General features: G+C 31.6%; 1 protein-coding gene across 1 annotated transcript in view; it reads left to right on the top strand.

Moving 5' to 3' along the window:
- The window catches only part of LOC111715651 (CD109 antigen), a 29,472-nt gene extending 13,468 nt beyond the window's left edge, over positions 1 to 16,004 (top strand). Inside the window, exons 26-41 of the mRNA XM_023491001.1 lie at positions 368 to 417; positions 1,909 to 1,998; positions 3,337 to 3,392; positions 3,816 to 3,876; positions 4,603 to 4,661; positions 4,925 to 4,995; positions 5,099 to 5,139; positions 5,320 to 5,384; positions 6,875 to 6,937; positions 7,388 to 7,426; positions 7,903 to 8,020; positions 9,207 to 9,265; positions 9,872 to 9,963; positions 14,183 to 14,266; positions 14,869 to 14,911; positions 15,874 to 16,004. Of these exons, the coding sequence (XP_023346769.1) occupies positions 368 to 417; positions 1,909 to 1,998; positions 3,337 to 3,392; positions 3,816 to 3,876; positions 4,603 to 4,661; positions 4,925 to 4,995; positions 5,099 to 5,139; positions 5,320 to 5,384; positions 6,875 to 6,937; positions 7,388 to 7,426; positions 7,903 to 8,020; positions 9,207 to 9,265; positions 9,872 to 9,963; positions 14,183 to 14,266; positions 14,869 to 14,911; positions 15,874 to 15,993 (1,111 nt within the window). The 3' untranslated portion in view covers positions 15,994 to 16,004. The remainder of the gene's footprint in view (positions 1 to 367; positions 418 to 1,908; positions 1,999 to 3,336; positions 3,393 to 3,815; positions 3,877 to 4,602; positions 4,662 to 4,924; positions 4,996 to 5,098; positions 5,140 to 5,319; positions 5,385 to 6,874; positions 6,938 to 7,387; positions 7,427 to 7,902; positions 8,021 to 9,206; positions 9,266 to 9,871; positions 9,964 to 14,182; positions 14,267 to 14,868; positions 14,912 to 15,873) is intronic.
- The last annotated feature ends 536 nt before the right edge of the window (positions 16,005 to 16,540 follow it).

The following is a 16,540-nucleotide window of genomic DNA, read 5'->3' as shown; positions in this document are numbered from 1 at the left end:
CCAGCTTTATTCGTATTCGTATTCTCCAGTGTGCAATTTATGGGACTTGTGATGGGACATAGTTTGGTTCGTTTTTGAGATTTGTAGGCTTCTTAAAGGCACCACACATATACTTAAATCTGTAAAGGTTCTATTTTATCAAATATTATATTCGGTTTTTTTTGCATATATTTTCTCTCAGGGTCATATTTGGCGGCATTGTGTAAGAAAAGCAAATAAAGAGATTAAACATTTTTAAAGATTGCATAATCTTACAGATTTTCGTATTACTTTAAAACGCTCAAAACCCTGAAAAGTTTTGGTATACGAATTGAACACTAAATTATAAAATTACTTTTAGTAATTTATTTATTCCCAATTATATTAGTATGAGACGGGAAGAGGGTGGCATGAGTTACTGGAGCAGAACAAGAATTGGTAAAACGCTTATTTCTCGCTATTTTAAATCAACTGCCAATTATTTTCTTTTAAATGCTGTTAAAGAAACCTTAATGATATTAGCAGTGAATTATTCATCTTTATACACCCCAAAAATTCAAGTTTATTCAGCTTACAGGGTAATCCACAAAGAATGAGACTGGAAAGACGACCTTAGGCTCTGTAAATATGACGTTTTCAAGATAAAATAAAGTATTCTAAAGGGTGTAATTAAAATAGGTTTCCACCTACTATTTCTTCCCTAATTTATGTAAATCTGCGAATATTTTGCTGAACATTTTCTAGATCATAGACAATCAAATAAGGAAGAAGTTTGCATTGACTAATGATGGCACCTTTATAAAATCATGGCGCTATTTGCGTATTTGGAAGGAAGTGGAAGGAAGCTTATTTCAGATATTTCAGGCCAAATCCAATAAATCCTAATAAATCAAAAACTATTTTTCTCCTATTCAGGTTTCCAAATAAAGTGATAAAGATATTCAAAGGAACCAAGGCAAAAATTATTATAATAAATATTAAACTAAAAAGTATCTTCAAATGTATGGATCAGCTGTACCTTAAATTTGTGACTGAAACCTCTGTATCAATCAACTTGAGCAGCTGATGTCATAAAAAAGAAAACGAGATAAAGATAACTTTATAATCCCTGCCCTGAGCCCGCGATTTAAAGAAAAATCGAGAAAATACGGCTCAGGTCTAAGTTGTCGTTGGGCTTTATTTAAGATTTTTATGAGAACAAGACTCAACATTGAGCCTTATTTTCCACTAAAACCAACCAAGGTCGGTTTTATTTTCATTTGGCCTAACTCCTTAAGTAGAGCTGAAGATCTTGCAGCTGTCAATCAAGAGAAACAAGCTGTCGTCAGATTTGGGTCTTAAAGTCGGGTTTAAGGAATTGCGGCTCGAGCCAAAGTTTTTAAATCGTGGGCTCAGATTACCCAACAGACAAACATCATTAAAGAAAAGAAATAGATGGACACAAATAAGAACATTTTTAGAGTTTAGAAGGTCAATAGAGTTTATGTTTCTATACTGTTCAGCTAGCTCGCAGCTGCAGGTTCAACGCCGGGTTGCAGATGTCCAAAAACAACCACTGAATCATTTCCAAATCCGATTTTTTTTCATGTTCTAGTTTTGTTATAACCAATATTAGTTAAATATGTACACCCTGCACTAGGAATAAAATTTATCTATTCATGGGCAACTTGATGTTTTGACCCAAAAAAAAGAAATATTAAAATTAAGACAATATTACATTCTGTGCAGTCGTCTCTGATTTCTTATCCTTTGAGGTTAACCCTGTAAATGGTGTAATAAAACAACTTATTACTCTTCCAATATTTTTTACTTTTATCTTTGCAATCTGCCAGATAAAATAGTCGAAAGTTTTCGCCACCAGGTTGTAAATATAAAGGCATTGAAAAAGTAGAGTTTGAAACTAGTAATTTCATTTATTTTTATATTTAGAAACCAACAAGGTCCGTTATCAGTTTAATAGACCCTTTCTTGAACCTAAAGCAAAACAAGAGAACGATGCTCTGGCTGTGGAAGCAACAGGAACTTTGTCATCTTGAAATATTTCTTTTTCTTTTGGAAATTGATTTTGTAAATTGGATATTTTTCAAGAGAAGAACTGAGTCTTTGCCATTCCCTAAATCATTGCAACCAAAAGTCGTAGACCTTAGACATTTCAAACTGGGACTTTTGTTAGATCAAATAATTTAATTTTGAAATATTAAAGGTTTACACAACAGGTGAATAAGATATAAGGATTAGAAGGTTTGAGTTTGTGGCAAAGACCTCAAATTCCAATTCTAAGATAATTAAACATGGAACGCATACATTGACAGAACATTTTATTATATTCCTTTTTGATTTATGATATTTAAAGGGAGTGTAAAGGAAAAATAAAAAGGGGTAAAGGCTGAAACCTAAAAGCATTTTTGAAGTTGATCGAGACCCATGAGAGTTCGATCTGATGTTTCTGACTAGATAAATTGCTATAAAACTGTGTCAAATTTATACGAAAATCGATATTTATAAAATTTTGTATAAAAATAGTAGGTTTAAACGGATTATATTCAGCAAATACACAACCAATCTGAAAACATTAATATCCCAGAGGAGCCTAAGAAACTTAGGTTTGCTTCTATTATTATTTGAATTTAATATTTTTTATTTATAAAAGATATAATTGATCATATTATTTATACGTCTGTATCTATGACCAGAACTCCAACCAATGACATTGCAATATACTGGTCATGTGATTCAGACGGAGTTACGTGACAATAAACCTACACTGTCATTGGTTGGAGTTCTGGTTACATGATACGGACATATTTATTTTATTATCAACTATATCAATTAAAAAAAGAAAATTATTAAATATAATATAATTGTTTTCAGATTGGTTGTGTTTTTGCTGAATATGATCCGTTTAAACCTACTATTTTTATAAAAAAAACTTTATAAATATAGATGTTCTTATAAATTTTCAGCCAATACCCCCTTTCTTTCTTCCTTTACAGTCCTTATAATGCATTCAAAGAAAGGCTGTATGTACTATGTATGACAAGCTTTTCAGAAAGTGGTCTACCTTTCTTGCATCTTTAAAATTAACGAAGATATTACTATATTAAGACAATTTTGATTCATTTTTTAAATACATTGAAATTTTTACAAATTTTGCAATTTTAAAAATTGTAGACCCCATTTAAGACAAGGCGTTTTCAATATTAGATGTTTAAGCCGGAATACTGCAATAATTGTATTCCACGCGGATCTATGACGATATAAAAGTAGTCACTTAATTCCCATGTTCAGTGAGCCTCTGTAGGTAAACATAAAATCATTTCTGTTTTTTATTTATTTTACGATTTGATAATTGAAAAGGATATGCTCTGCTGACTCTCTTCAGAATGGATGGGGGCGGAATCACATTTTTGCAAGTAAGCAACTTCAATTTTTGCAATTATGTAGCTTAAATTTTGCAAATAAATAACTTAAATTTTGCAAATAAATAACTTAAATTTTTAAAAGTAAGTAGCTTAAATAGTTGCAAGTAAATAACTATAATTTTTGCAAGTAAGTAATCTAAATATGTAATTAAAATAAACTTCCTAAGTATGTGACTTGCATTTTAGCAAATAAGTAACCTAAATTTTTGCAAATAAGTTACTCAAGTTTTTGCAAGTAAAGTAAGTAACTTAAATCTTTGCAAGTAAGTAGAACTTAATTTTGGCTAGTAAATAACTTTCATAAATTAAAAAAAAGGAACTCACTTTTTGTAAAAATTGGTTAATTGACTTGTTTGGTAAATGCTCCATTGATTAATTGATTAATAAATGATTGATTGATTTGTTGATTGTTAGGACCAGATTGTTAAATGGTTGAACACAATGCGCCTCGGAGTGGGAGGATTTATATCAACAGGTTCTAATATTTAATTTCACAGAAACTCAGTTTTGCCACAAACTCAAAGTTTCTAATTGCTATATATAAGGTCTTTGACATTGGGTTGTAAAGACAAAGGAATTAAAAAATTAAAGTTTGTGGCAAGAACTTTGCTTGACAAACTTTCCTGGAGAGATATTCGTTTTTTTCTGGCTACAGTGTACTGTGTACACCACCTTTTTATCAGCGGCCTAAGGTCGCCATCTTTTTTTTAGAAAAAGGTATGGAGTACATTTGTTTGTACACTTTGCATAACGGGTCTCTAACACTTAATATTATATCAGATTATGTTGACAATTGCTTCAAAAATGATGGCAGAAACTTTAATGATTTATTATTTCAGATTTTTTTTTGTTTTTTAAAGAATTTTGTAGTTTGTAGTTTAGTTCATGTTTAAATCACAATTCGATCAAATATTTTGTTTCTTACAATTTCAAGTGACATTCCATGAAAAGATACCAATGTCAATTTTCATCGATACCCTTAAAAGCTTTGCCTGATCAAGGATGTTTATAATTTTAAAAAACTAGTTATTTTCAATTGTGGTTTCTCGAAAACAAGATTGGGCATTTTTTACTTTGAACTAAAGAAAAACTGCAATATCTTCCATATCTTCAACATTATTGATCAGATAAAGGTTTCAAAGGTACATTGCCATCTTTGCATGGAGGGTCACTTAAATTACGTTAAAAGTTTCTTTTTTAGTTGATACAATTATATCAATGGAGGCTCTGGTTAGATATGCATATCATAACAATATCAAGGAAAAACTAAATCATGTTTCATCATAATTTTAGCCAACATCAAGAAAAAAATGGAAAAGGAAGACGACATTATAACAATATATAAGTGTATTTAATGTTGTTACAAAGCAAATAGTTTTACTAGACACTTAATCAATGATTTAGTTGAGAGGATCTGTTAAAACTTGATTCCAAAAGTCGTCTTCCTAATTTAGAGTTTTAAAAAAACCAGTTCAAACAATTTTGTTATATTTTGATTCATGATTTGTGTTGTGCTCGTATAGGACTTATCGAATATGTATGTAAACCTAGATCTTCCAGATTCAAACTTTACAAAAACTTTTCATATTCTTAGGTAAGCAGTCTGACAAATAAAAACTAATATATAAATATATATAAAATATATAAATCACATAAGCTAAGTCAAGCTAAATTAAATGTTTTTTTTTTGTTTTTAGAGAAGGGAGGCTCAGCTGTAGAGATTTACCTATTTTCTTTCGTACATTCTCTGTTTTTAATCTTTTTTTAACCTATTGATTTATTTCAATTTAAAAAATTAAATATGAATTCTGTAAGATCAAATAATAACGGTTTACATCATAAGATATTCATCCCTTCGCAAAATTTAACAGCCTATAAGTTATTACTTACTTTTGTCACAACGCTGACCTGGAGCTAGGTGTGAGTAGTGGTATCGAAATACCAATTGAGAATGTTTGGGGCCATGTCAATCTACGAGCTTGGGTTAGTATTTATTTATTGTCGTTTTCTATCTTTCCTTTAGTTAAATGTGCGGTTAAGCATTACGCAATTTGTTTATGTGTTTAGTTTTGATGAACACTGTATTCAGGGTTACTAAAAAGGATAAGACTACAAGGACATCTGTACAAAATTTTCTAATGTTTTTGTTTAGCTAAATCAATTAAAAATCACCAAAAAACCTAATTGAAGGCAAAATAACACAATCAAGCTTAACACAATCGAATTTAAAAAGTTTTGGTTCGTCACTGCAGTCTCATCCTTTGTGGCACACCCTGTATGCGACAAGAAACCTTTTTTAAAGGGAGTGACCGGCAATGTATGGTGGTTGAACTGAGATTGCAGTATTGTAGAGAAACTTTTTAGGATTCATTTGAGACATATTAAACGTTTTAAAGATCTTTAACTGCTGAGTTTGAGCGCAAAGTCGACGTTTAAAATCGTCCGTTTGGGTGGGTACGCTTTGAGAATAGGTTATTTAGTACAAATTCCATAGTAAACTAATTAGATGTTTAGGAACATATTTATCAAAAGTAATTTGTCAATAAAGCAATGTTAAAATCAATTATTTCGTTTTCATCATTATCTATTGAATTTCTTATTTTCTATGAATTTGTTCGCAGATTTTTACAAATTCTCCAAATATCGTCTTTTTATTAGAAATTCCAGCAAATCTGCAGAAAATCTTTGTTAATAATGAGAGATAGAATGTGAATAATTGAAAAAATTACTAATTTTCGAGGATAAGAGTTAATTTTAATTTCTCAACCAGTTCCTGAAAAACGTATTAGTTAAATGTAGATTTTTTTCCCTTTTTTGTCGTCGTTATTTGATAATTAAAAACAACAAATCTCAAAACGTATCCACACAAAAAGATGATTTTAAATTCGACTTTGCGATCAAACTTAGTAATTATACGTCGTAGAAACGTTCTATATGTCTTAAATGAATCCTAAAAAATGTGTCCACAATACTACATATTCAGTTCAACCGCCATACATTGCCCGTCACTCTACGCATTTTTGCGTTGAAGATAATCAAAGGGAATGAATGCCAAACTCATATTTTTAAAGATAATATTGTGGATTCTTTAAATTGACTAAATTGACTGGATTTTTTACAAACAACTTTGTTTGTGTGAAAAAAAAACGGGTGTGAGGTATCTGGTATTTACCAAAAACATTTTCCCAATGAGTCAGGACGACTTCCCAAGTGACGATTTCCCAAGTGTCTATTTCCCAATTGTGCAATTTTCCAAGCGGCATACCTTCCCAAATGTTAGGTTAGACCTTGCGAGGCGCCGTAGGCTGCAACAGGGGCCGAGCACTGAGGCTAGAACAGGTTGGGGGTGCCAAGCGCGGCGGCTAAGACATATTTGGGAAGTTTCCGTTTGGGAAAATACCCATAGAAAGTTTTTCCATGGGAAAAGACCTCTGGGAAAGTACCTATCCTAGTCAGACTATTATTATATGTAGGGAGCAGGACAAGCAGTGGCGCAGTTGGATTTAACCTATGGCATAGATTATCCACCCCTAGTGGTAAATTGTTCTACATTTTATGCAAAAGAATTAAGTTTTTGCAACAAGTTAAACTGTTTAAATCTCTATATCTCTGCAGTCTGCAACGAAATGGTGAAAACCTTTTATATTTCAAACTTAGATTATTTGATCAAACAGAATTCATAGTTTGAAATATCTAAAGTCTATTACATTGGATTGCAAAGAAATAGGGATTAGAAAATCATAGTTTGTTGCAAAAATTCAATTCTTTTTAATCCTTAAAAAAGGCTAAACCAATGAGTTATAGTGGAACGAAATTTTGCTGTCAGAACGATTTAGCCAATTGTTTTTTTTGTTAGAGACACTGTGGACATTTTGCTTTACATGATTAAAACTTAAAGAGCACAATTTTTTAATTATTATAAAAATCTTAGATTCTTGTAGATTTTATTAAAAGTCTAGAATAAATCTACAAAATCCTTGTTTTAGGACAGTCCTCCAAAGCGCTGTTTTGATTTAACAATAAAGGTAATTTTTAATTTCATTTAAAATTTATGCCTCTGAGAGAGAACAAATGTGAAGCGTTTGATTCTTTTTCAACACCCTTTAATTAGATTATATATCTATGTTTATAGTTTTAAAAACAGTTATTTTCAATTGGGATTTCTTATCAAAAGTAAAACCGTAGACAGCCTCTTTAACGGAGGGCTGATGTTACTTAGACTAACCCTTTAATAAAGGGATGAAGTTACGTAGACTGACCTTTAAACAGAGGAATTAAGTTACGTAGACTGACCTTTAAACAGAGGGATTAAGTTACGTAGACTGACCTTTAAACAGAGGGATTAAGTTACGTAGACTGACCTTTAAACAGAGGGATTAAGTTACGTAGACAGTCCCTTTTATAGAGGGATAAGGATATGTAGAAAGTCCTTTAAGAGAGAGCTAAAGTAACTCAGACTGTTCTTTATTAGTAAATGAATAATCATAGCTTCATGTTTCAGGAAACGTTTTCTGGTCGTAATAAATCTAATATCATGTATACATCTTGCATCAAATGGACTTGTCTTGACGATGGACCACAGTCAGGGTTCGCTATGCTAGTTCTTGATATTCCTTCAGGTTGGATACCATTCAGGGGAATAAAGTTCGGATATACAGGGTGTCCCAATAAATATAGGAATTGAAAGCAGACTCGAAGATCGTCTTAGATTTCTGATATTTCATGCATGGCAAAGAAAGAAAAAAGAGGAGACTGTACGTCTTACAAGCTTTACTTAAAGTGGTGCCTTTATGGTGTCTTGAAAATTGACGAAGATATTAAAAATTATGACAATTTTGGTTTATTAAATAAAATGGTACAAATTTTGCAATATCTCCGTCAATTTTGAAGAAACAAAAATGATAGACCACATTTTAAAAATCTCAAGACAAGGCATTTTTGAAATTAGATGTTAAAGCTGAAATACTGCAATAATTGTGTTAATGAAAAAAATGTCGCATGGATCGAAGACGATATCAAAGTCGTCACTGAATTCCTATGTTTATTGGGGCACCCTATATCTTCGGGTCAAAATAAATCAGGGGTAATAAGTTTGAATACACCTACAGGTTAAGCATAATTCAAGTGAATAAAGTTCAAATATACTTTCGGTTCAAAATAATTCAGGTGAATAAAGTTGGTATATATTACTTTTGGGTCAAAACATTAAGGGGAACAAGATCAGATATACCTGATATACTTTTGGGAAAAAATAATTCAGGGGAACAAGTTAAGATATACCTGATATACTTTTGGGGAAAAATAATTCAGGGGAACAAGTTCAGACATACCTGATATACTTTTGGGAAAAAATAATTCAGGGGAACAATTTTGGATTTACTATTGGGTCAAAATAATGCAGGGGGAACAAGTTCAGATATATCTTCTGGTTAAACCTAATTAAGGGGATAAAACTTTGATATAACTTAAAAGGTTGAAGACAGTAAAGACCTGAGTAGACGTCAGTATAATGAAAAAGGGTTACCCACAATTATTGAGACTTCAGAGACTACTGTACTGAATTATATATTCTGCAACTTCAAACTTGTCTCGTCAAATCATTAATTAACCCATAACATAGTTAAGGCAGAAGACTTAATTCAACCTTGTAATCGTCCTTCTTAAAGAGTTTCAGGTCGTCTTTACAGTCTCATCCTTTGTGGTTAACCCTGTACTTGCAACAACGTTTTTCAAAACAAATTCTTTCGACATTAATAAACAAAACCAATTAATAAATATTTTTTGAACATTTTTAATTTTAATCAGGTTACCTTCTTCTACAGCCTGATGCATTACAGATTGTTAGATCAAAAAAAATACCTCAGGAAAGGCGACATTTACAAACTGTCTGTGAAACACACATTTTAAAACATTTTAAGGGAAATTTCGAAACAAATGCGAAATTTTGGAGACCATTTTTTTGGCGAAATATGCGAAATTTTCGCTTGAAACCTTAGTTCAAACTTTAAGGGACTGTGAGGGTCATTTCAATTGACCTCTTCGTCTGATTAAGTATGAACTAGATTTCCATATTTTAGTTTTTTTAAACTATTTATTCCTGGACATTCCTTGCTTATAAAAAGCAATGGAGAAATTAAAAGAATTAGCACTTTTCGAGTCAGCAAACATCTCCCACTTTTTTCAGATTAAGGTTTCAAGGGATGAAAATTGTAAATCGGGAATTTGTATTAAAAGTTAAATGAAATTACGCTTTCATGTCCCTTATCAAAATAAAAAAGGTTTAAAATTTTCTTTAAGAATTGCGCCGTATATGCTTAAACAAAGGAAAATAAGGGAGGTGGTGGTAAGTGGTATAAATATAAATTTACAGGACAATAACAACGAGTTTTTTACCAAAAAATTTTCAATTCTAGGATTTTATCCTTTAAAATATCTTTAAAAGCTTAGAACAAATGTAAATTGTCTGTTAGTTGGTTGACGCTGATATGGAGAAAGAAGGGAAAACTATTTGGTATTTTGATCATATTCCCGCCAAAACACAATGCTTTGATCAAACTATTACGTAAGTTTTTTTATTTGTACAGAGTAGTAATTTTGATTGTTGGTCTATCTTTTTGATCGAGGCTAAAATAATTAAAACAAAGAAAGTAAACGATAACCATTCAATTGGTTCTGTGTTACACTATGTTTTTTGAAGCTTTTTACGGTGCTGTTTTACAGGCGCGTACACAGGATTTTAGCCAGGGGGGGGGGCAAGATTTCGCGTGAAGCTCGAAAAAATGTTGCTCCCCTGGGCGATTTTTGTCCCCCCCCCCGGTCTTTAAAATGCTGTTATTAAGTCTATATTCATGTCCCCTATGTACTCCATTGTAGTCCCAATTCAAGGACTATATATCATAATGTATCCCACTGTATAGTTCTATAGTATTCTCTATATAGTCCTGAGTAGTTTCCTGAGACTACTCCCCTTTATAGTGTAAGGACTATTATTACGTATCCCTCTGTATTTGCGGAAAGAAACTTTTAAACTACTTTTAAAAGTGATAAACACCATTTCAAAGATGAGGGCAAGCTGCTTTAGATAAACCCACAACATTTGTAAAAACTCACTTTATCATTCTGGCGTAATAAACTGATACTACTTTTTTCATATTTAGATTTTATGATGTTAATACTTCTTAAGCTGATGTCTTAGACCTTTGATAAATTAATAATTAATTCTGCTCAATTTAAAGATCAAATTTTAAAATGTCAACAGTTTTCAACATCAGATTGTTGATTTAAAGGGAGTGATCGCCAAAACTTTTAGGGGGGGCCCTAAACGAAGTCGGAAATTATTGCTACTAATTTTAATTCCATCTGTAGCTAGGGTTGGTAATCGTTTTTGAAAACGATCGTTTAACGATCGTTTTTTGCTTCGTTAAACGATCATTTTTAAAAACGATCGTTTCGTTTTCTCAAAAAAACGATCGTTTTTAAAACAACCCACTCGTTTTGAACTGTGAGAAAACGAAGATCAATCGTTTTTGAAAACGATCATTTTCAGAAAAACGATAAGCGACCGTTTTTTATACGATTGTTTTTTAATAAACGATCGTTAAAAAATAACGATCGTTTTTGAAAAAAAAAATTATCATTTTTACGACGTCCTGAAGATAGTCATAAATGTCGTCTTTAATTAGATTTATCAAATGTCGTCTTACATGCCGTAGCAGTTATAAAATGTTCAGCGGAATTGAATTGAATTGAAGAAATTTGTTCTACTTTTGAGAGTGCAGAGCCGCCATGAGCCCCACAAAATGGTCAATATGAACTTTAAAACCTAATTCTTTATTTGTTTTATATATGCTTGAAATTTGGCACACAAGAAATTAAAGTATAAGATATTAAAAATATTAGGTTTTGATCATAATTGTTTAGTTAATGAAAGGTCATCCTTAGAAGACTGATTTGATTAGTGATTGGATAAGGTAATGATTGATAATTACGTCACATAAAGATAATTAATTCTAAAGATCGAAAGAAGGACTGTAGTCTCCAAATTTACGGTTATTATCAAGAAGGGTAGTCGTTAACGATCGTTAACAAAGGGTAGTCGTTAACGAAGGGTAGTCGTTAACGATCGTTAACGAAGGGTAGTCGTTAACGATCGTTAACAAAACGACGAACTTTATAAAAACGATCGTTTTGAAAAACGATCGTTTTTTTAAACGATCGTTTTTATAACGATCGTTTAAAAAACGACTGTTTTTAAAAAACGAACTTTTAAAAAAAACGATCGTTTTTAAAAACGATCGTTTCGTTTTTCGATTTTCCTCTACGTTTTCTTAACGAAACGATCGTTTTTTTCAAAAATCAAAACGTTACCAACCCTATCTGTAGCATCTATAAGGAGAAAATGGTTAAAAACGCTTACTACCCTTAACCCTGAGCACGAAGAGCTCAAGTTGTAACTCTGTAAACGTCGTAACATATCATAATCATCAATAATCATCAATCATCAACCAAGATCACGTCATCGATCTAAAACTGCATCTACCTGTTAGTCATCCTGGATCTCAACTGTTCGTACCCTAGCGTGCTCTACTTGATGAATATTTGATGCCTCAGTGCAAAACACTACTTTTTTCAGGTCAAAACTTTAAAGAAAAGATCAAATCACAAACTAATACGAACTATAAAATAAATCTTAAGTAAATTAGAATAAGGCGCGTAGGCCAGAGAAATATCTCATTAAAAGTTCAGCGGCAAAGTACTACAAAGAGCGGGAAATACAAAATCTGACCAAATCGTCTTCATATATAAAATCTATCAATACCTCAGTTAGTGTTCAGTGGATAAACTACTCGTAGATTGCTACCACAAGCCTAGCATGATACTCCGAAACGCGGAAACCGAGTCAAATATAAATATCTAATCAACATCATCTCTCAACAAACTACAGACAATCTAGTTATGACTAGGCCTACGCTGGATCCGTTCCCCGGGCTCAAGAGCAAATCAGAACTCTCCACCTCGGATTGTGGGCCCGGGAAAACCTGATAGTACGAAAACTAGTAATTCTAAGGTTTCATATTTTTATTCAACTACAAAGCACGAGATAATACAAATAAAAAATGTAAACTAACATATTTAAGTCACAAATAAACAATAAGAAAAGAATATACAGGGTGCTGATTTTTTTGTATGTAAAAAAACTTTGTTGAAATGGCATTATTAAAGTAGTGTTTAAAGGTAATTGTTCAGCATTTTGAAGCAGAATTTGGAAGGTTAAAACTATTCTATTCAATCATAACTCTTAACACAAGTAAATTCAATTATTGCATTATTCCACCCAAACTGTAAATAATGCAATGAAATATAATACAATATTGTTTATAATGTTTTCTTATTTTTCGTTGAAACTTGATTTTACGAATGAACCTGGATTTTCAAACATTTCTTGAAAAATATTAAAATGGAAAATTTCGTCTTCTCAAAATTTCAGAAATGCGTTTTCTCAAAAGTTTCATCGCATCAAATAATATAAAGAAATATTATAAGGTATTAACTTCGTGCAGTCAGTGACAAAAAAATGTTATACATCTGTAGATTATTTAAACCTTACTTCATTCTAAAAAAAAGTAGACCAGGGGTCCATAAATTATTATTATTGTCCTCAGAAGACCCGGGGTCAATAAATAATTATTATTGTCCTCAGACTACCATGGGTCTAAAATAATTATCTTTGACCTCAGACAGCCAGGGGTGCAAAATAATTATTATTGTCCTCAGAAGACCCGGGGTCCATAAATAATTATTATTGTCCTCAGACTACCAGGGGTCTAAAATAATTATTATTGTGCTCAGACTACCACGGGTCCATAAATAATTATTATTGTCCTCAGACTACCAGGGGTCTAAAATAATTATTATTGTGCTCAGACTACCACTGTCTATAAATAATTATTATTGTCCTCAGACTACCAGGGTCCATAAATAATTATTATTGTCCTCAGACTACCAGAGGTCTAAAATAATTATTATTGTGCTCAGACTACCACAGGTCCATAAATAATTATTATTGTGCTCAGACTACCAGGGGTGCAAAATAATTATTATTGTGCTCAGACTACCCCGGGTCCATAAATAATTATTATTGTCCTCAGACTACCAGGGGTCCAAAATAATTATTATTGTGCTCAGACTACCCCGGGTCCATAAATAATTATTATTGTGCTCAGACTCCCACGGGTCCATAAAAAATTATTATTGTGCTCAGACTACCACGGGTCCATAAATAATTATTATTGTGCTCAGACTACCACGGTTCCATAAATAATTATTATTGTGCTCAGACAGCCGGGGGTCCAAAATAATTATTATTGTGCTCAGACTACCACGGGTCCATAAATAATTATTATTGTGCTCAGACTACCACGGGTCCATAAATAATTATTATTGTGCTCAGACTACCAGGGGTCCAAAATAATTATTTTTGTGCTCAGACTACCACGGGTCCAAAATAATTATTATTGTCCTCAGACTACCACGGTTCCATAAATAATTATTATTGTGCTCAGACAGCCGGGGGTCCAAAATAATTATTATTGTCCTCAGACAACAGGGGTCCATAAATAGTTATTATTGTCTTTCTTTAGACGATATGATCCTGATGCCAAAGGTCCATAAATATTAATTATTGTCCTCAGACGATAATATGCTGTTGGCCAGGGGTCCATAAATAATTATCATTGTCCTCAGACGACCAGGGGTTTATATATAATTATTATTGTCTTTAGACGATATTATCCTGTAGCAAATCTGTCTCGAACAAGACAAGCTCTCATCATTGAACCTCAGAGACCGGAGAAATTCTTTATCAGGTTAAACTTTGTTTCTTTATTCTTAAAAGTATATTTTCTGACCCACCCTTACAAAGATATCATCGTGACCTCGTAGCTCCTCTAGTTTTGATTTTACGCACAAGTATTAAAACAGCAATTTATCTGTTTACAAACAAAGAAAATAACAACATTTGTGTTCAATTTGGGGTCAGTTTTCTAACATTGACGGTTTTTTACTCCCAAACTGCTCCAAATAATGTGATTTATTTATTCCATTACAAAATTATATTTTCGAAAACTTTGCTTTTATTAAATTTCGCTAATTTTTTTCTCTAATTAAAAATATTACATTATTTTTCTAATTGTTTTGGTTAATACCTTTGGTCAGAGCAAACACTTTTATAAAGCATACAATTTTGAAATAGGATGTAGATCTCATATTCTTGAAGACCCTCTTAACATTAAGTCTTTTAAAAAACATCCCTTTCAAAATTGTAATCCTTGTTAATTTAGGACTTTATATTGCAATTCTTGTTCATTTAGGACATTTAATTGCAATCCTTGTTTATTTAGGACATTTAATTGCAATCCTTGTTTATTTAGGCCATTTAATTAAAATCTTTGTTTATTTTTTTATTTAGGACATTTAACTCCACAGCTCTCTACATCTTGAGTGTGTGTGAGGTAAATAAGAAAAGTATTTAAAGAGACTATATCAGCGTAATTTAAGGTTTAAAGAGAGCAATATCCGATTTACAATGGTACCCTTTAAATATTTGTTGTTCGTTGAGTACAAAGATAGTTGTTTGTAAACTTATCGAAGCCCGCTTGTACTCAGCTGCATCAGTGAGCGCTATGTGCAATCTAAAGTTAACACAGCGCAGACAGGAATTTGCAGCTGATTACAAGTTTCGCTAAGTTCACACATATATTGTGTACCCGACGAACACACAAAGGTTTAAAGGGTACTGGTGTAAATCGGCCATTACCCTCTTTGCGCGGATCGAGTATCATTTGAAATTACGCTTACAGTCCCTTTAAAAGGTGTTTTATGATATTTGATATCATCATATCATGGCACCGTTATCTAAACCGTTTGTTTGGTTCTGTCTTTTTCTTATTCAACTGTGCAATCTTGTTAAAATTGACGTAAACTATCAAAAAAATTCACCATTAAATGCTTTTTTAGTTTGAAAAATTATTTTAAAGTTTTATCCAAAATTTAAACTTGTTTGGAGGAAAAATTAAAATCGAATGATCAGTCGTCGTCGTCGTATATATCAATACAATGAGAACGTTTTTTATTTCAATTTAGTTTTTTACCAATGCAAACTTTCAAACAGCAGAGACACATGAGCAAGGAAACAAAGAGAAGTTGTCAATGAACATCTTCTCTTTGTTTACTTTTTTTAACTTGAAATTTGATAATAATTGTTAGGGATTAAAGCATTATTGATAAAAAGTTGTTTTTATTGTAATGATATAATCGCCGACCACTGTATGATCTCGATATTGTGCATTTTAATTCAATAAATCTAATATGGGTATAATTATTGGTATCTTTCCAAACATTCCTTTTTCAATCTTTTAAATTATTTTTGAAAAGTTACTTTTTTAAATGTTCAAAATTATTTTTATATTATTAGGTCTGTGGGAGCTACCAGTGTCCTTACTGTCCGTACTACAGTGGAGGAGCTAATTTTATTAATTTTTCTTTTATACTCAGTACTATCATTCTTATCCTTAGTTCATTCATTCATACTTAGTACTATCATNGTATTATCCTTCTGATCCTTAGGTCATTCATCCATACTTAGTACTATCATTCTTATCCTTAGGTCATTCATCCATACTTAGTACTATCCTTTTCATCCTTAGTTCATCCTTCCTTACTCAGCATCATCATTAATTTTATGCTTCAATAGAATTTGGTTTATTTTTTAATTTGTTAATCGCAATTTCTCTTTTCCCCATTTTTAAATGAATATTTCAAATGATATTATGTATGCTATCATTTGTCTTTTTCATATCTTATTATTTCTGTGTGCGATTTTTTCTTTCTTTTTTGGACAAATTTTAAATTTCGATGGATGCCATTTCTCGGTGCATTTATAAATTCAAAAGAATCTTGATATCTTTTTAGAATGAAAAATTTCTCTATAAATATCTTTATTCATCTGGTTTAAGATGTTTCTAATAGTTTCTCTAATTATTTCTCTAATTTTTTCTAAAATAATGTTTTTGATTGTATGATTCTTTTTTTAAGAATTTGTAATCATTTAAAAAAAAGATAGTATCCCGACTTATAATATG

Source organism: Eurytemora carolleeae, unplaced genomic scaffold (assembly GCF_000591075.1).
Source record: "Eurytemora carolleeae unplaced genomic scaffold, Eaff_2.0 scaffold1750, whole genome shotgun sequence".
NCBI lineage: Eukaryota > Metazoa > Arthropoda > Copepoda > Calanoida > Temoridae > Eurytemora > Eurytemora carolleeae.
Note: the sequence above shows the minus strand (reverse complement) of the source record. Positions and strands in the feature narration are given on the sequence as shown.